The sequence below is a fragment of the Sciurus vulgaris genome, assembly GCF_902686455.1.
Source record: "Sciurus vulgaris genome assembly, chromosome: 8".
Classification (NCBI taxonomy): Eukaryota; Metazoa; Chordata; class Mammalia; order Rodentia; family Sciuridae; genus Sciurus; species Sciurus vulgaris.
In genome coordinates, this window is record NC_136468.1 from 80,803,729 (window position 1) to 80,825,524 (window position 21,796).

General features: G+C 33.6%; 1 protein-coding gene across 20 annotated transcripts in view; it reads left to right on the forward strand.

Annotated features, from left to right (window-relative positions):
* HDAC9 (histone deacetylase 9) overlaps positions 1-21,796 on the forward strand; it is a 926,898-nt gene that overhangs the window by 735,642 nt on the left and 169,460 nt on the right. For all 20 annotated transcript variants that reach the window (XM_079152285.1, XM_079152284.1, XM_079152283.1 and 17 more), the window contains one exon: positions 476-583. In XM_079152285.1, the coding sequence (XP_079008411.1) occupies positions 476-583 (108 nt within the window). The remainder of the gene's footprint in view (positions 1-475; positions 584-21,796) is intronic.

Here is a 21,796-nt window from a genome sequence, read left to right on the forward strand (position 1 = left end):
TACCTAAAAATTGTCTTTGGCTCCCTGTAAACCTGCAGTCAGAAAGGTATTTGAATTTTCCCCCTCTAGCACTTGCAAATCCGATTTTTATGTATAACTAAGTGCCCTTAGTTTTTATTCTATCTACTACTGGGGCCTGGTTTCTACCAGGCCTGTAACTAAGCCAGATCCGGCCTATGTAATGCTGTTTGTAATGAGAAATCTAAACAGGGAATGGCAGTGAGGCATGGCAAGAATGTGTTTCCATTGGAGAAGTCAGTGTAGAGAAAAAGTATAAGCAAAGCCATGTCCAGAAGGCCTTCTCAGCTGGCCAAGACGGAAGACTAATGTTATTGTACACAGGCAGTTACCCTGCCAGCCCTTCCTCACGGATTTGCTTTCTCTCTGTTGCCCTCCCGCCCCCTCCCTCCTTCATCTCTCCCTTCTCTTTCATTTTCTTCTCTCTTTCTTCGGACTCGGCTGGCTGTTTGCTCAGGTGGACAGTGACACCATTTGGAACGAGCTGCACTCGTCCGGTGCTGCACGCATGGCTGTTGGCTGTGTCATCGAGCTGGCTTCCAGAGTGGCCTCAGGAGAGCTGAAGGTGAGGTCTGGGTTGCATTAAGTGTGGGAAATCCAGAAAAGAAGCTGAAACTGAGATGTTGTTGTTTGGGAATTGTGGGGAGTGTGGTGTGGTAATAAAAGGAAGGAAGTGGAGGGAGGAGGGCAAGGAGATGGCCACTAAGGTGTGATAATAACTCCTCTGTAGGTGACAGCAACTGACCTGCTCTGGGGGCTTTCCTCTCTTGAAGTATATTCTGTGGTCAGGGCACACTGGTGTGTTTTTAAGAGCATAGAAATGGTGAGTAAAGTCATGGTCTAGGTTAAAAATACCCTTAGTATATACATATCTGTCATGCCATCCTGGGATTCTCTTTTGAAGCGATTTAAAAAATATGATTACTGAGTAGTATGTATAAGCTCAGAATACCACCCAGAGAGAGGAGGGGGGAGAAAGGTAAATACCAGACGGGAAGGATTGGGAGGAAGAAGGAAATTGTTGATTAGGAGGGTAATGATCCAGAGTATGTTTTTCCATGAAAGAACTTCAAAAATGAGCTATGCTTTATTGTTCTTTTCTTTTTATGGTCTCTTCTTTTCTACATCATATGAAAAGAACAATGTCTAAACCCCAACGTTTCCCAGTCTAAACAATTTATAAAAGCCAGAGACCTGACAGACGTTGACATTTTATTTGGTATTTTAACAGTGCTATTTAAAGGTATGCCATGTGTGCCTTGAATGCAGTTACCCCAATAAACTGTGTTGGTGCTAACACAGCTTTTTAATGCACTAGTTCACACACTTCATAACCCAATCTGGATGGTGATTGATCAGGTATTTTTAGCAATTGTGGGGCCTAAGGGAAATATATTATGACCAACACACATGCACTGTGAGTTTTGTTAATCTAAGATAAAATCTAATTAGGATTATTTTTCTTTATGTCTAATGAATTTTTACTCAATTACACTTGACTCTTCTCATGTTTTAAAATGTAGGGCTGGAATGCACACTTTACAATGCATCATCTGTCCCAAGTCATAATCTGCAGAAATAAAATTCTGAAGAGGTGGGCTGTATTAAAAAAAAAAAAAAAAAAAAAAAAAAGACCTGCCTCCATAAATTTGACATGATCAGTGTGAGAACACTAACTGCTCATCTTGGGGGTTTATGGAGCCATTAACTTGGTAGTTAGTATCCGGGTTTTACCTTGATAATGAGAAGTTAAAAAGTGTAAGAGAATCAGCTTCAAGGACGAGTTTTGGCTATCTCCCAGTAGCAGTTTGAGACTAATTCTTCCTGTGTGAGTAATGTTATAGACTATAATAAGTTGACATTTTTAAAAAAGAACATTTGAGAACCTTATTTTCAGGAGAATTCAAATGACAGACAATAGCCAGAACACAATATTATAATGTCTAAGATTATGCTGGCGCAATCTCACTTGATTATATTAGCATTCAAGTTTTCTAATTTTTCTAAGTTTATGGAAGTTTAAGAAATAATTCAGACAACTTTTCAAGTAGAATATCCCACATAATATTCACATTAATCAAAATCATCATTAGCTTCATTGTGTGTGGAATGGATAGATTTATATATGAAAAAACTGAACAAAACCTGAATTCCATTTTTTATCAGGTAAGCATTTAAAATGGCCAGTTACAAAGTATCAACAAATTATAGTATGGACATGCTGACCACCAACTATACCAACACTGGCTCTTTATGTTAAGAGGAAGGGTTTGTAGAAATGGTTTATCTCCCTCTGGTTAAGGATTAGCAAGCCTGGTTAAAAGAGAAAGGATAAGAAGAGGAAAAAAAAGACCAGTTTAAGAGTCAAGAAATCTTGGTCCACAGTGCCTCTTAAGTACTGTGCCTTTTTAACAAATCATAACAAATCATTAACTTCTTTAGGCTTCAGTTTCCTGTTCTGCAGTTCATCAAGTGGAATTGATAATGTTGAAAGTTGTGGCATTAACTGTAGCTATTTGTGAATGAAAGTGATCAGAGAGTCTCAGTTATGCACACTGAAACCTATCAAACAGTGTATATTCCCAAAATGAAGTCCAGCATGTTTTGATGAAATCCCAGATTTTTGAGTTGAATTACCTTTCTGGTTGTCAAGATCAAAGTAAAACTCCAACACAGCAGGACCATAACAGAGGCCCTTTGTTATCTCTGCTGATGGGTCAAGACTAAACACCTGGTTCATGGACAGTTTGGGCAGGCCTATAGGAAGCCATATGGGAAGAAATCACAAATGATTTGGAGCCACAGGAAAGAACCTACAGAACTTAGGTAGAGGACTATGTTTGGGGACCCCTAGTTAACCAAAAGTTATTTCAAGTCTACCTGTCCCGGATGCCAGTGCCCAGGTTGGAGTACCTGCTGGCCAGGTACACTATTACTCATGGCCTGTGGGTTCACTTCGTTCAGATCTCAGAAGGACATAGCTATGCTTATTTGAGGACACTGGTAAGTAATCCTCTGGTAAGAAATGTAAAAAGAAAAAACAAGCACTTTGTTTTTCATTTTCTGCATCTACATTCAGTTCTCATATGTTCTACCCAGTTCTTCCTGTCAATCAGTACTGTAATGAAATAGCATTGCCATATTATAATAGTGCTTCTTTTGAGACTATATTAATTTTTGGGGGGAAATTGAAAAGAATTAAGAGCCTTATTTCAAATAGGGTGGGCCTGGGTGGAGTGCTGTCTTGAGAGATGAAGGATAGCTAGAGTGAGGTCACTGAACTTGCACAGGATGTACCCTAGAAGATTAGGAATGTTCACAAAAACAGGGGAAATGACAAATATGATTACTTTGAACCTTTGCTTGATGCTGGACTTGACATGACCACCCTCCCCATGTCTGACAGAGTCTATTCTTTCTTCACCTGGGGGTACTAAAGAATTAGAAGAATGAGCCAGGCAATGGGGGTGGGTTTCATGTTGACACTTAAATATAACGTACTGCAGCAAACGAGAGCAGTAAATCAGTATACTTCTGGCACAGAATGGAAATGCTCAATGGAATTCAGTGGAAATTATGGGAACTTTCAAGGTTTCTATGTTTTTACAATTTATTAACACACAAATTCCTCAAATCTACAGATGCCTTATTTAGCTGTTTCTCAAATTCTGGTATCCACGAGCACATATATTCTGAAAATGCTGAATTTTTCTGTATATTGGAAGAATAGATATCTTAAAATAGTTGTTTTTGTGTGTGTGTGTTTTAAAGGACATTTTAGAAAGTACATATGGAACAGAAATAATCTCTAAAAGGTGAACACTTTTTCAACTTATAAATTGGTTCAATATTTATGAAGATTTATTATAAATCTTCAGTTTGGTGCTATTTTTAAACAGTCTGTGTAAAGAAGTTAAAATTGCTTTATCTTTATGTACATTTTGCCAAACAAAACAAAACAACCTTTCACCAAAACATACAAAACCCCAAGACACCTTGTTATCTGAATGATGGATAGATTTCTTTAATGTTCAAGTGGAAATTGTGATGTCATGTTGCTAATAACACCTGTTCCTCATTGGATACCTGCTGTGGGTAGGGCAGTTAATGTGTAACCTGTAACATGCTCACAATGTTCCCTTCAAGTAAAGGCCACCAACAGAATACTGGCTAAAAACATCAAGTGACATTTTCAGACCCTGCTTACAGGTTGATAACTCAGAAGTCTCTAAATATCATAATCCTCTGTTCACTTTCAGCCACTCCATCAGGATTTTGTGTTCAGGTAGCACAAATATAATAAAGATAAATAAGATTAAAATCATCCATTTTAGATGGTCTATAAGCTCTCTTTTTAGTGTTATAAAATGTTTAGTATGTATAAAAAAAGTTACTGCTTAAATACACAAAGCATTATAATAAATAAATACCTATGATCCCATCATCCAACTTAAGAAATAGAATTTTGATCACACTATTAATATTACTTCAGTATTTATGCCTATCTTTCTGAACTACAAATAGCTATTAATCATTGTATTTTAAAAAATTATTCATTTTCTTTTTTTACCAGTTTTAAACTTGTTTTTCATCTTTTAAAAATGGAATTTTCTTGAATGTATTTTTTCAGTTTTCTTTTCCCCTTTAAAATTGTTATGAAGATCTGTCCACATGGGATATACATTTATGATTCATTTGTTTTCATTGATATAAAATATTCTCTTGTATATCCTAATTCGTTTATTCAGTCTTCTGTTGGACATTTTAGTTGCTTCTTGCATTTTTGTCTTTGAACAAGGCTCCATGAACACTCTTTAACATGCCTGCTCTTTTACTATGGTATAACTAAAACAGTTGGCTCCTACGTAAGCCATATAATGCATTTCAGTAAGTAATGCCACATGGAATTCCAAAATAATTTCCCCACAATGTCATCTTCATAAATGGTTGTCTAAACCTCTGACAATTCTCTCCTCCATGAAAGCAATGACTAAACTGGCAAAAGTTGTCGGGATGAATTTTTTTTCAAAATTCTGGAAATCAGTGAAAGGTACACAACAGCCCCAGTAAGTGCATTTCAAAAAACAAACTGACTGAACCTTAATATGAACAATGAACTGTGTGGTGGTTTAAGTCACCCTGTTCCCATCTTCCCCTTTCCAGTACCACAGTAACCTTAATAAGTAACAGTCTGCATTCTCTGTGAAAACCAATAATTTGGCAGTCTCCAGAGGGAATATAATGGGATTGGAGCATCTTCAAAGTCTCATTCCTAAACAATTGTCATTATTTGTCTTGTCTGGTGCTTCCTTGCAAGACTCACTTGTAAGACTGTCTTTATTTGAGCTCACATGGGGTTCACCCATTGTGAAAGCATTTTACCAGAAGCACTTGTTGAAAACAAAAATAAAGGTAATTGATAAACTTTGCTTGAGGTAGTGGATAATCGCGGGGTAAATAACAGGCAACCAACAACTTCAGTGGAAAAACTTAAGAATGAGAAGTGCAAAAGAACTATGAAAAGTTCCATTAAATACCTACGAATCTAGACTGCACTGTCACATGCATGACACAGCTATGTGCACACTCAAGACAAGTGTTCCTGTTCAGGAAAGACCTGAGAAAGCCTTGAACCCTCAACTCAAGCTGAAAAGGAATTCTGCTTGAACAGGGAGTAAAGACCAGGGTGGAGGCCAAGGCCTGGCTAAATATTGAAGAATATATAATCTCACACACACACACACACACACACACCTTTGGCAAAGACTGGGGGACTATTTGTTCAGGGTATTTAAAGAAATCTCTGTCTAGTCACTAACTGACAGACTTCAGTACCACATAAAACATAGAAAACAAACTGGTACAAATAGTTCTGAAAAGTCAACAAACAAAATAGTAACAAATAATAATAAAAATTCCATGGGAGAGATGAGAATCCATACTATTTGTTTAAAATGTCCAATTTTCAACAAAAAAAGCATGAGTTAAGCAAAGAAACAAGAAACTAAGGACCATACACAAGAATAAAAGGAGCTAATAATTATCCCTGAGGTAGCTCAGGTATTAGACAAAGTTGGTCAGAGATTTTAAATATTTTCAAAGAAATAAATTGAACTGTTTTTAAAAGATTGTGTGAGAATATGTACCTCTAAAATGAAGCATTAATAAAGAGAAACTGGAAAGAAAAGAACCAAATAGAAATTATGATGTTGGTAAGTATAATGACACAATTGAAAAATTTAATAGAGGGACTCATTAAAAAACATGAGCAGACAGCAAGAAGTTCAGCAAACTTGAAGATAGCAAAATTGAGAGAATCTGATCTCAAAAGAGACAGAAAGAGGATGAAGAAATACTAGTAGAGTTAAAGACCCATAAAACATGATCAAATGTACCAATATATTAAAAATAGGAGTCTCAAGAAGAGAAAGAAAAGAGACAAAAGAATATTTGAAGAAACAATGGTCTCTATTGTTTTTTGAAGAAATTTCCTAAATAGCATTTATAAAATGTCAATCTACATATCCCAGAAACTCAATAAACTCAAAGTAGGATAAACTCAAAGAGATCTTCCTAGATACATCATAATGAAACTGTTGAAAGCCAAAGATAATTAGGAAATCTTGAAAACAACAAGAGAAAAGCAGCTTATTGCCTACAAGAGTCCTCAGTAAGATTAACACCTGATACTTCATCAGAAACCATGAAAGCCAGAGGGCAGTGTGGTGACATGTTCAAAGTTTAAAAAAAGAAAAAAAAAGACCATCAACCAAGGAATTCTAGATCCAGTAAAAATGTCCTTCAAAAATGAAGATGAATTTGGGCTGTGGATGTGGTTCAGTGGTAGACCACTTGTCTCATACGCAGGAGTTCCTGGGTTTGATCACCAGCACTGAAAAAGACCAAAAAAAAAAAAAAAAAAAAAAAAAAATTTAAGATGTTTCCAGGAATGCAAAACAAAGAATTCATTGCAAGTTAACCAGTTTTATAGAAATGATACAGGAAGTCCTTGGGATTGAAATGAAAGTACACACTGCACAATAATTTGAATCCTCAAGAAGAGATAAAGAGCACCAATAAAAGAAAAAACACAGGTAAATACAAAAAGCACAGGTAAATACAAATTATGGTATAAATGTGTTTTTTGTTTGTAATTTTTTTTTCTTCTCAGAAATAATTATAAGTCTATGTTTATGGACATGTTATGTATAAAGATATAATTTGTATGACAAGGCATGGGAGATGGAGCTACATAATAACAAAGAAAAAATTTTGGGATATTTTTGAAAATAGGATGGTTTCTGAGCCTGATTGTTAAAAAGTTAAAATGTTGATTGTAATCCACATGGCAACCACTAAGAAAATAATAAGCAAGCAAGCAAGAACAAAAGAAAGCAGAAAGGATGAACAAGGAAACTAAAACAGTACACTGAAGAATGTCTAACTCAAAAAAATGCAGACACAGAAAAATAGAGGAATAACAACAATGAAAAGACAATATGTGGAGAATAAATTCCAAAGTGATTTGTGCCAATTTTTACTCCTACCTCCAGCACAAAGGACTTCCCACTACTCTTCATTCTTGTCTATATTTGGCATTTTAAAATTTTTAAATGTTTGCCAATCTTGTGGGCGTAAAAACTATCTTAAAATGTTTTAAATTTGTATTTACTAGGCTACTGATTAAGCATTGTTTTCCACTCAGGTTGTTTCTAATATTAAACGTTTTTTATGTCTTTTACTCAGTTTTACATTTCAAATTAATGTTTAGAAAATTTTAAAGGTATTGTGAATACTGGTACTGTATTACATTTAAGTGTAGTACATGTCTTCTCAGTTTGGGGGTTATGTTTAACTGTTTAAAATTATGTATTCCAAGAAGACATTCTCTGTCTTTTTCGTTGTTATTCAGTTATAGATTTTCTTGCTCTCTTGCTTTAGATTTTCATTCCAATCTTGAGGTCATAAAAATATTCTATATTTTCTGTTTTGAAGTCACAGTTTTTACAGTTAGCCTTGAATTTATTTATTTGGAATTACATTTTTGTTTTTGCTGAGATATGGATGCAATTTCTCCTCTTCATCCTGCACCATTTTCTTGTTTTTATATTGGATAATCCTTTCTCTCAGCCACCCTTTCATTAAAAAGCTATTATTTCCCTACTGATGTATAATGGTATGTTGTCACATTACCCAATTTCCTTATAAGGTTGGGTCTGTTTTTAGGATGTCTATTTTAATCCATTGGTCTATTTGCCCATCTTTGAGCTAGTAACACCTACTGCTTATTATCTCAACTTTATAAGACCTTGACTATTTGATGTGACACAGTTTTCTTCCTCCTCCTCTTCCTCCTCCCTCCCCCTCCTCCTTCTTCCTCTTCCTCTTCAATATGAACTTTGTCTTTGCTCTTGTATTCACAGTCTAGACTCATTTTGTCATTTTACATGAAACATTCCATGATTTTTTTTTGCATTGAATTTATAGAGGAGTTGAAGGAAAAATAACATCTTTAGAATATTAAATCTATTTGTTTCTGAGCACGTAATATATTTTGTGAAGGAAATTCCCTAGTATTCCAATTTTTATAAGAATTTCTGTTTTCATGACAAATGGATTTTGCATTGTATAAAATGTTTTATTCTATAGCTATTGGGGATATATGATTTGTGTTTATTACTATGATAGCTATATTGATTAATTTTTTTAATATTAAAAATTATGTTCTTGAGATAAACCTATGTTGGTTATGATTTAACATTCTTTTCATACATGACTTGGAGAATTTTGGTTAAGATTTGCATACATGTTCTTTACTGAAATTGGTATTTAATTCTTTGAGACTTCATGAAACAATTTTGGGATTATCTCTATTTTTCTGTATTCCAGAATAATAATTAGGATAAAATTGGGCAGTATTTGATAGAACTTGATTCTAAAGCTGTATAGCCTTGTTGCTAGGGAAGATTTTTAACCACTGATTCAATTACTTTCGTGATTAAAGAACTATTCAGAATTTCTTTTTCTTTTGAGTCAATTTATTAAGTTAGGTTTTTCTAGATATTTGCACATTGGAGCTAAATTTTCAAAATTGTTGACATGAATTTGCTTGCAACGTCCTCTTTTAATACTTCACTGTTTGCAGAAGCTTTTTAAGTATATCTCTTTCATTCTTCTGGTGTTTATTTCTGTTTTCCTTGATCACTTTGGTCAGAGGTTTATAATTCTCATGGAACAAACTTTTGTCCTTTATAGGCATAGTTTATATTTTGTGACTTTCTTCTATTTTTTATTATTTCCTTTTTTATTTGAAAGGGGGACATCTTGAATATTTATTTCAATAATATTCTAAGTCATTTCTTCAACTCATTATATTTCAACTTTTAATCTTTTTCAATACATGAATTATAGCAAAAATTTGTTCAGTAGAGTTTCACTTAAAAGTATGTCATTTTTATTTTTCTGTACCATTAGTGCAGAATCTATTTTAGTTATGGTTATCGTTATTGACTTAAACTTAAGACATTCATGGAATTTGGTGTGTGTCATTCTAGTTCTTAGAAGGTTGTGAGACCCATTTTCTTGCCTGCAGTTCCTGCTATTTGTGAAATATTCTTTGTGGACTACGTAGAATTTGTATTCATATGTTCTTGTGTGTAAAGACTTTTATATGTCAATTAGCACAAGCTTTTAATTATTTTGTTCACTATTCCATATTTTGTCACATGATCCTTGCAGGATTCTATGATGAATGCTTTAAACAATTATTTTAGAGTTTCCAAACATCATGACAGACTTTTTGTTTAACCCTACAGAACTGTTAATTTTGCATTAGATATTTCAAAACTGGTACTAAGTGTGGAAAAATTTTTATTTTCTTTAAAACATTTTATCAATATTTAACAATTATTTTGAATAAATTTTTGTCCTCAGTATTTGTATAATATTAATATATCAGAACCAACTTTTTTTCTTTTTAAGTATTTGCCTGGCTTATCATTTACCATTTCTTTATTTTCAAATTTTCTTTTTATGAAGTATATCTATCTCTTGAAAATAGTACATGACTGGATTTGTTTTCTAATGTGGCTCTGTATTTTAATTGAGTTCAATTTATTTATATTTCTCATGATTTCTAATATGCTTAGATGTATTTTGATCATCTTGCTGTTTTTCCTCTTTGTTCCACTGTTTGTCTCTTTTCCTTTACCCACCCCTTGCTTTGTTTTCAGATGATTATTTTTTGTTTTGTTTTCCTTGTTCTAATTTATTCTAGCTTTGGGGGAATATATACACATTATTTATATTATTTTAATAATGACTTTTTGAAATTTAGTCTTTGCTTTAGTCTTTAGCCTTTAAGCTAAAACTTTATCAATATCTTTTGCTCCCCATTAATGAATTTTAGAATGTTTTAAAGCTAATAGTCATATCTTAACTTACATGTTATTATATATTTGTTTTTTTAATAACCTCACTAATGAGACATTATTTTACTTCATCAATGTCTATACTTGCCTGTATGTTTTCAATTTTCCTTATTCATCACATATCTTTGTATCTAAATTCTCCATTCTGGGATTCTATTTCTCTTCTAGCACATTTTTTATAAGTTTCTTTAGTGATGGTTTCTCAGATTTTTATTTATCTATGATGTCTTTTTGCCCTTGTTCTTGAAAAATAATTTGGTAAGTACTCAGTTAAAGGTTGTCATTTTCTCTCATCACTTTGAAGTTTCTCTGTTTTTTTGGCTTCTGATTTTAATGAGGAAAATTCAACTGGTATTCTAATGATCATTTTTTTTAGATTTTCTGTCTTTCTAATAGATCTTCAGGCCATTTTTTTGACTTTGACATTCTGTATTTTGCTTAGCATGTATCTGATGAATTGTGTTGTTTATAATACACATTAGCAAACCAAAATTTAAAGTATATTTAATGTAACATACATTGTGACATTTCACCTGCTTCAGACTGAAAGTAACCTTCTTTATTTCAATAATTACTTTTTCAATTATAAAACAATTTATTGAGCACCTATTTTGTTCCAGGATCTGCTATGAATACTGACAATACCATGGTGACCAAGAGAGGGAAATTAGGTGCCCTTAAGGAGAGCAATGATAAAGAGATAATACACATATCTGAAACAAATTCATGTTGAAAATGTGTGATACGGACAAAACATAAAGCATGAGAGTTAGATGAAGACTGAGGGAGTGGTTTAGTCAGTTAGCATATCATCTCAGGAAGGCCTTACTGACAGGGAGACGTTTGACCTGAAGAAAGGGAAGAATAATGCAGAGATTATGGGAAAAGAATATTCCATACAGGGGAAAAAGCAAATAGAGACTCTCTCTCATAGGGTGGAACAAAGTTTTACATGTTTAATGAGGGGAGTAATCTATAGACGATCCAGGAGTGCATCGTTAGTGAAGGGCCAGATAAGGATGCATGCACTTTACAGACACTCCAATACAGTGTGCTCTCCATTATGCACATGTAAATAACATTAAAACCTAAGAGTCTGTTTCTAATAGCTTGGATAATACCACACATCGAGTACAGATTGTGGATGAGAAAGCTGTATCACCACTTCACCACCAATTTGTCTTTTGTTAAATTGCCATATTGTTGTTAATCCTAAATGGTTCAACAAAGTATGAAATATTTGTGTTTACTCCAGTTTTGACTAAGTTCCTAAGATGAAGGTAATGGATGTTAACTCCATTTGCTAGACAGCTCTTCAACTAATTGATCAAAATGTAGCCAAATAGACTTGGAATTATCTTACCTAGTCCAGTTCATGTAACAAAAGACAAAAGAACAGAGCTGTGATTGATGGAAGAGTCTTTAAAGGGAAGTTAAGTATTCTGGCTATTCTGCTCAGTTCCCTTCCTGTGTTTTCCTCCCACCTAAGCCAAATGTGCAAGAGATGGGGAAGGAGTCCAAGGAAATCACTCATGTCTGTAAATGCTAGGAGTGGCTTTTCAGTCATTAGTTTGATCATGCTGAGCTACAGAAATGCACTATCAAGGCAGGGCATGAAGGAGTTCACTAGGGGGCCTACGTGTGTCAGGAGTTCTGGAGCTGTGTGAAGTCAGAGGATGCCTGTGTTTGTCACCTGAGAAGTGCAGTTGGAGAACTGCTTAAAGCGTGCAGCAGGCAGATGCAGGAGGAAGGGGAGAAGAGTCGCATGGACACTGACACTGTGGGTAGGCAAAGATATTTTCCCCTGCTTATGGGTCAGCAGACTCTGGATGGTAGCAAGATTTGACTCATTTTGAAAAGATCTCACGATAGAGGTCCGTCTTTCCAGGCAAAAGTCCCTAATAAATGAGAATGGAGGAACAGGAAAGAGTCAATGAGAGCTTACAAGTTCAACCAACTACTGCACGATCCACATCAGTGAACTTCGCAGATTGGAAGCCACTGGCAGTGAATCTGTTAATGTTCCCATTGTAAAAGGGCCAGGGTCTGAATGCCTGCTGCAGCTGAAGACGTTTGAAGAACACAAGGAGAACTCCAAATTGCACTGCCAATCCAAAGTCTTTGTTTTTCTTCTTTGCACTCTCCAGAGCCACAGGATTCAGAAATTAAGCATGAAGGAAGTGAAACAAGATGGGAAAAAATAGAAATGACCAATTAGATAATCTCCTCTTCCCAATGCAGAGAGAAAATCGCATTTGTTCAGGGCTGGCTCCTGATTTTGTAGGTCAACTCAACAGTGGGGACACGCTGTAGATGTGACGCCCAAATTTTCAATTTGTCTGAAGTGGATTTTTAATATCTAAAGATGAGACTGTTAAAACCAGAAGTGATCTGAAAAGCTGTAGAATATGCCAGAAAAAGTCCAGAGAAATGTTAGTGCTGGGATAAAAATAATGCTGTTTGATTTCTATACCCTTCTAATTCAGCCCATTTGACATAGTAATGTATTGCTTATTACTGCTGTCACACATTACCACAAACTTAGTGGTAAACTTAAAACAATGCAAACTTCTTAGGGGTTGAGCTTCTCTGATCCCAAAATACTAAATCTAAATCGTTCAAAAATCTGAATTTTATGGGGTGCAAACATGACACTTTCATGATGTTCTGGATTTTGGAGCATTTTGGATTTGGGATTTTCAATCAGTAATGCTCATCAAGTAAAATCTGTGCAAATATTAAAAAAAACAAAAAACAAAAAAAACCTCTAATATTGGAAAGACTTTGGAACCCAAGCATTTTGGACAAGGGATATTCAACCTGTATATTCAGTCTTAGAGTTCAGAGGAATTGTATATGCCCCACTGGACTAAAACCCAGAGTTAGCTAGGCTGTTTCTTCCTGGAGGTGGTAGAGAGCTAGTTTCTTGCTTACTCAGGTGTTGTCAGAATTTATTTCCATGTATTCAAAGGACTGAAGAATACTTTTTTCTTTCTTTCTTTTTCTTTTTCTTTCTTTCTTTTCTTTTTTTTTTTTTTTTTTTTTTTTTGCTAGCTGTCAACTGGGGATTGCCCATAGTACCTAGAGATGTCTCATTATTCTTGGCAAATAATCCCTTGAATCTCAGATCCTACAAGAGGGCATCAAGCAGTCATCTTTCAGACCTTTTTGCCATTCCATCTATATCTTGCCATACCTAGGAGACGTTCTTTGATTTAAAAAATGAATGTCAGTATGATGTTAGCTGTGGGATTGTCTTAGTCTTTATGATGTTGTGATACATTTCTTCTATAACTAAGTGGTTGAGATTTTATTATGAAAAGATGTTGAATTTTGTCAAATACCTTTTGGCATATATTGAGATGCTCATATGACTTTTATTCTTTATTCCATTAATATGGTATATCATGTATATTGATTTGCATATATTGAAACATCCTTGCATCTCAGCGATAAATCCCATTTGATCATGGTATCTAATCATATTAATATGTTGTTAAAATTGGTTTGGTAATATTTTTTGACTACATTCATCAGGGATAGTTGCTTATAAATTTCTTTACTTATAGTGTTCTGGTCTGGGTTTGGAATCAGCAAAATCTTGGCCTTACAAAACTAATTTGGACATGAATTTGAATTTACTTTCTCTTCAATTTTTGGAGGAATGTGAGAAGGATTGGCATTTATTATTTAAAAGGGAAACTGTCTGGCCCTGGACTTTTCCTTTTTGGGAGATTTTTTAACTACTGACTCTATATTCTTACTTGTTATTGCTCTGTTTCCTATATCTTCATGATTCAGTCTTGGTAGCTTGTGTTTTTATCAATTTACTCTTTTCCTTTAGGATTTACAATTTGTGGCATGTGATTATTCATAGCAATCTCTTGCAACCATTTGTATATCTGTGGTATCACTTGTAAATTTCATCTTTAATATTTTTATTTATTTGAGCCCTGTCTCTTTCATTCTTTTTAAATTTGTTGAGCTAATGGCTTGCATTTTTGTTTATTGTTTCAAAAAGCCAACTCTTAATTTTGTTAACCCTTCCCAATTCTAGCTTGTATTTTATTTCTTTCTATTTTAATTCTTACTATCTTCTTCCTTCTGCTAAATTTTGTCTTAGTATGTTCTTTTTCTAGTTTCAGGAGGTGTAAAATTATGTGGTTTGAGATCTTTCTTTTTTCTTAATGTAGACATTTATAGCAAATTTTGCTGTATCCCATAAATAGTTTTTTTTTTCTTTTCTTTTCTTTTTTTTTTTTTTTTTTTTTTTTTTTTGGTACAGGGAATTCAGGGCCACTTAATCAACAAGCTACATCTCCAGGCAAATTTTTTGTATTGTATATGTATTTTTCTTTAGAGGCAAAATCTCACTGAGTTGCTTAGGGCTCACTATATTGCTGAGGCTGACCTTGAACTCATGATCCTCCTGACTTAGCCTTCTGAGCCACTGGAATTATAGGCATATGCCACTGTGCCCAGCTAATCCCGTAAGTTTTCTGGTTGTTTTTGTTTTAATTTAAGATTTTTTAAAATTTCCCTTTCTATGTTTTCCTTGACTGCCTTTCGTTGTTCAGAATGTGTTAAGTTCTACATATTTGTGAATTTTCTAATTTTCCTCCTGTTTCTGACTTTTAGTTTGTGGTTAGAAAAGATACTTTATATAATTTCAATCTTATATATATATATGCCTACAAGCTTCATTTTATCTATATTGTTAGTCAATTCCAGTGTTTTTTACTAATTTTTCTGTTTGGATGTTATATTCTATAAGATGAGGACCAAAACAAGGACGCTTGCTCTTGTCACTTATTTTCAGCATAGCACTGGAAATCCTAGCCAGAGCAATTAGGATCAAAAAATACTAAATGTAGAAAAGTCTAAATAATTAACAAAAAGATGTTATAGCTAATTTAAATAACTTAGTAAATTTTCAGGACAGAATTTCAACATAGAAAAATCAGTTGCATTACTGTACACTAACAATGAACTATCTGCAAAAGAAGTTAAGAAAACAAATCCAATTTGTAATATTAGCAAAAAGAATAAAACACTTAGGAATAAATATAACTAAAAAGGTAAAAGATCTATAGATTTAAAACTATAAAACACTAATGAAAGAAATTGAAGGATCCACAAATAAGTGGAAAGATAGTCCATGTTCATGGATTGGAAAAAATAATACTATTGAACTGTCCATGCAATCCTGAACAATGTATAGATTTAATGTAATCTCTATTAAAGTTCCAATGGCATTCACACAAATAGGAAAAAAAATTCCTTAAAATTTATATAGAACATTAGTGATCCTAAATAGTCAAAATAATCTTAAGCAATAGGAAGAAGGCTGGAGGCATGACATTTCCTAATTTCAAACTATCTTATAAAGCTATAGTAATCAAAAGAGTATGGTTCTGGAATAAAAACAGACACATAGAAAAATGGAAAAGAATGTAGAGCCCAGCAGTAAACTAATGATTATATGGCTAATTTTCAAAAAGAATACCAAGAACCCAAAATTGGGAAGGTAACTTTCTTTAAATATGGTGCTGAGAAAACTGGCTACCCACATATAAGAGAATGAAAATGGACCCTTTTCTTATACCATACATAAAAATGAACTCAGTTGATTAAAGCTCTATATGTGAGACCTGAAATAATAAAATTTCTTTGAAGAAATCAAGGAAAAACCTCCTCGACATGGGTATTGGCAGTGATTTTTTGGATATGGCACTAAAGCAAGGCAAAAAAAAAAAAAAATAAAAGTGAAAGTTGGCACATGGGATATATCAAAATAAAAGAAAGATAAAATTACTAAAATGAAGGGGAAATCTGTGAAATGGAAAAATATTTGCAGGGCATGTATTTGGAAAGGAGTTAATATTCAAAATATATAAAGAACTCATACAACTCAATAGCAAGATAATAATAGTAGTAATAATAATAACATGATGAAAAATGGACAAAAGGACTTGAATAAACATCTTAAATACTTCTCAAACGAAGACACAGAAATGATCAATAGATATATGCAAAGAAACTCAATGTCACTAATTGTCAAGGATCTGCAAGTCAAAACTACAATGAAATATTATTTTCTATCTGTTAAGAGGGCTGTTATTTAAAAGAAAAAGACAAATTTTGGTGAGTAAGAAGAGAAAAGGAGAAGGGAACTGTGATGCATTGTAGGTAGGAATGTAAATTGTTATAGCCACAATAGAAAACAGAAGGGATGTTCCTCCAAACTTAAAAATAGAACTTCCATATGGCCCAGCAATCTCACCTCTGGACATTTATTCAAAGGCATTGATATCAGGATCTCAAACAGTTATCTGTGCTGTCATATTCACAATAGCCAAGATACAGAAACAACCTAGATGTCTGTAGACAGATGAATGGATAAAGAATTTCTGGTAACGCAAAACATACATTGGAGAAAAGATATCCTTTATAATAAATGGTGCCAGGAAAACTGGATGTTCATATTTAGAAGAATAAGACTGGATCCTTATCTTTCACCCTACACAAAAGTCAACTCAAAATGGATCAAAGACCTACCTAGGAATTAGGCAACTCCTAGAAGAAAACATAGTCAACATTCTAACATATAGGTAAAAAGCAATGACTTTCTCAGTAGGAGTCCTAACACTCAAGAAATAATACCAAAAATTAATAAATGGAATGGCAATTAATTAAAAAGCCTCTGCACAGCAAAGGAAACAATTAAGAATGTGAAGAGGGCTGGAGATACAGCTCAGTTGGTAGAGTGCTCACCTTGCGTGCCCAAGGCCCTGGATTCAGTCCCCAACACCACAAAAAAAAAAAAAAAAAAAAAAAGAAAAGAAAAGAAAAAAGAATGTAAAGAGAGAACCTGCAAAGTGGGAGAAAATCTTTACTACCTACTCTTCTGATGGAGAATTAATATCTAGAATATTAATAAAGAATTAAAAACTTAAACACTAAAAACAAAACCCAATAAATAAATGGGCAAATGAACTTAACAGACACTTCTCAAAAGAAGAAATACAAATGTCCAACAAATATATGAAAAAATATTCAACATCAGTAGCAATTAGGGAAATGCAAATCAAAACTATACTGAGATTTAATCTCACCCCAGTTAGAAGAGCAGCCATTGAGAATAAAAACAATAATAAATACTGGAGATAATGTGGAGAAAAAGGAACACTTTTACACTTTCACACTGTTGTTTCATAGTACAACTATGGAAATCATTAATGGAGTTTCCTCAAAAGACTAGAAATGGAACTACCATATGACCCAGCTATACCACTCCTTGGTTTTTATCCTCCAAAATTAAAGTCAGCATAAACTATAGTGATACATGCATACACAATTCACAATAGTCTAACTATGAAACCAACTATGTATTTCATCAATGTGTGTTCATCAATAAATGAATGAAGAAATGCAGTATATAGGCACATTGAAGTTTTATTCAGCCATAAAGAAGAATAAAACTATGTCATGTGCAGAAAAATGGATGGAATGTGAGAACATTCTATTAAACAAAATAAGCTAACCTCATAAAGTCACGGATTGTGTTTTCTCTAATATGCGGAAGCAGAGAGAAAAAAAAGTGGATCAGGGTAGGAGTTGTAATCTCATGAAAATTGAAAGGGGATCAATAGAGCAGAGGAAAGGGACCGTAGGCAAGGAGGATGAGAGGGAAAGGGCAAATACTGGGGCCTGATATTAGCCAAAGTTTATTGTTATATTCTGTGCATGTGTGAACATGTAACAATAAATCCCACCATTATGAACAATTATAGTGCACCAATAAAAATATGGAAAAAAAGGATTTGTGGACACACACACACACACACACACACACACACACACACACACACAGGAATATCGTTTAGCCTTAAAAAAAATAGAAGGAAACCCTACCATGTGTGACAACATAGATGAACCTGAGGAAATTATCTTCAGTGAAGGTAAAGATGCAGAAAGAAAAAGTACTATATAATCTCACTTATATATGGGATATAAAATAGCCAAACTCATACAAATAAACAGTAGGATGATGGTTGCCAGGGACCAAAGGAGTGGAAAATGGAGAGGTGATGGCACAAAAAGAAACAGCAAGCTAGCATGTGATTTTATTGAGCCTACTTGGATAATGCAGGATAATCCTTCCATCTCATCTCTAATCTTGATCACATCTGCAAAGACTCCTCTGTTCTTTAAAGTAACATTTTTATAGATTCCAGGGATTAGGATATGGGCATCTTTGGGAGACCACACTTTTACCACAACCAGTTACCCAGAATTCAATTCTTTAACGTTATTAATAGTATATGGCAGAAAACAGTTTAGTAATCCTTTGAAATTTTTGAGAATTAGATAATGAATTTACTTTTTAATTATGGTATAAGTTACATTAATTAGAAGGTACTTATATTCAGTGATATGATGTCATTTGACAAATGTCTATGCTTGGCTACCACCTTCTAAATATTGCTTTAGTTGCATCCTATAAATGTTGGTATATTGTATTTTAGTTTTTCATTATGTTCAAAATATTTTTTAATTTCCCCTTTGACTTCTTTGACATCTGAGTAATTTAGACGTGTGTTATTTAGTGTTTGATATATTTTTTTCAAATGGTTTTCTGCAATTGATGTATAATCTTCTAGGGTCAGAAAACACTTTTTATGATTTAACCCCTTTCACATTTACAGAAGCTTATAATGGTATAATTCCATTTATCTCCTACTGCTCTTTTTATTATTTTCTCATGTATTATACTTTTATATATATTATGAATCTCCACATTAAATTAGCAGAAATTTTTCTTCAATTAGCTGAAAAATTTTAAACAAGTTTGAAATTGTGTGTGTGCATGTGTATGTGAGAGACATATAAAAATTTTAAAATATTCATATTAGACCACATATTTAATCTTTTTAGTGCTTGATATCCACTTGGGCAGACCCAGGCTTCCATCTGGTATCATTTCCTTTCAATCTGAAGAATTTCCTTCCACATTCCTTGCATTACAGTTCTGTTGGCAATAAATTCTCTCATCTTTTGTTTATAAGGACATGTTTTTCTTTGAATGATATTATCATTTGGTTTAGAATTCTATAATCAACAATTATTTAACACTTTGTCTTTCCAATGTTACCTATTTTTCTTTTTTCTTTGTTTTTTGATGATGAGTGATCAGCTGTCATTCCTTCACTGATGTCTTTAATGCCTTTTCTGGCTATCTTTAAAACACTTTTATCTTTCTTTTTTAGATGTTTTTGAATTACATACGACTCTTGGTATTTGTTCTGCTAGAATTTTATAGAGCTTCCCTGTGTCAGTGGCTTGCTGTTTTTGACAAAAATTGGAGACCTTTTAAGTAATATTTCTTCAAACACAGTTTTTTTCTGCTCATTCTCTATATCCTGGGTTTCTAAGGGTCCTGTTGTATATGTATGTGATTACTTAATGCTGTCTCACTGGACATTGATGCTCTCTCTGCTCATTATCTTCAGTCTTGTTTTCTTCACTGTACCTCTGCTTGGATAATTTCTTTTGACCTATTTTATGTTCATTGTTACTGTTTTCACTTCTTATCAATCTGCTATAAATCCTTTCCAAATTATTTTCACTTAACACCTTATACTATTAATATCTAAGTTTCTTAAATAGTCCTTTTTTATAGCTTCCATCTCTCTTTTGAAATTTTTATTCTCTTCATTACCCCTATCATTTCCCAGGAGCTCTTTAACATGCCTGTCATAATAACCACAAAGTAGTTGATAATTCTGAGTCACTTGTGGTCTGTTTATATTACCTTATTTTCCACTTGCACATTAATTACTCTTATTTGCTTCTTTGTATGTCTTGTAACATTTGACTATATGCTTGGCATTGTGTTTAAAAATAATAAAAACTAGAAAGGGTTTGTTTCTTTGGAGTTTGATTAAAAAACCTTGTGTTCAAACTTCTTCAATGATTTTTTAAAAGTGATTCTTTTTTGATTTTTTTTTTGTTTGACAGGATTAGAGATTTTGCACACCCTTCTTCCTCCTAATTAGGTGTGAATTTTCAAAACAAATTCATATTTGAAAGGATGCTGAGGCTCTTTCTTGTTTCAAATTTTATGTCTCTTACTCATAAAGGACAAATATAAGTGATTAGAATGGAAGCCTATTAAATTGTTTTTCTATTTGATTCTTCAACTTAAAAGAAGGAAAAATCAAATATGTTCCTCATATAGTGCCTGCGTATGTAGTGTGGAATGGCTGCCTCAACATCAGAGGAAGGGAGAAATCTTGGCACTTACATGTCAATCTTGTGGGGAACTGCTTGCTCTCAGCCTCTTACTTCCTCTTGTATTAGGTGCCTGAATGCTTTTTGAAAACCTGAAAGTCAGCTTCTGTGCTGACTTTCACACCACTGAAAAGCAACAAATAGGGAAACATTTAACAGATCTTGGGTGAAGTAAAAAGCAAGTCTGCCTGTTGCGCAGATTGTTTGCTGAAGACCTGTTACCTATTTGGCCTGCCTGGTGTGCTCCACTGCAACAACCATTCCTACTAGGTTTTTATCCTACCCATCTGCTTTTCTGATGGCTAATATTTCAATTCCTAGTTTGTAGTTTTAACTGCCTGCTCCATGGTAATTGGATATGCTTATATCCAACCTCTTCATCTAATGCTTGGTTTTGAACTGTCCAGATTTCATTACTCGTCTGTGGTTTAGCTCATACTGACTAAAGTTTGCTGTATCTTACTTAAGACTCTGTGTCTGCTTCCCCTCTAAATCTTGCTGACCTCTTCTCAGTCACTGACACCTACTTTACACTTGTACTCAAAGTCTTAATGATATTTTTTTAAAAAAAAAAACTTAGATGAGTAAGAATGCTTCCTGAAATAAATTCTAATCTCAAATCTGGCACATGCTTACAAGGATTTTTTTTTTTTTTTTGGTCCTCACTATTTAAAATATCGAACAAACAAATAATATCAAATGGAAAATGTGTTCCAAGTAATTTATGTTTGTTTTTGGTCTTTGATAGTGTTAAATTTGATACCTGCTGGTTTATGTATATTGCAGATGGTCCTTGCTTTTTTGTTTCAACCTCTGCAAAAGACATTGTTTTGCTTTTTTTGATACTAATGTCCAAACTGCACATCTCATACATACTCAGAGAACATAAGTATTTTACACTTTTGTAATTTTATATAGCAGTAAATTTACTGCATACATACGCACATGAATTTGCTATAAAAATGAAGTCTAGTCAGGTCACTTGATGTTCTTTTTGAATGATGCTAGTATGTATATTAATTATTCATAGTTTCTTTGGTTGAAAATTTTATTTA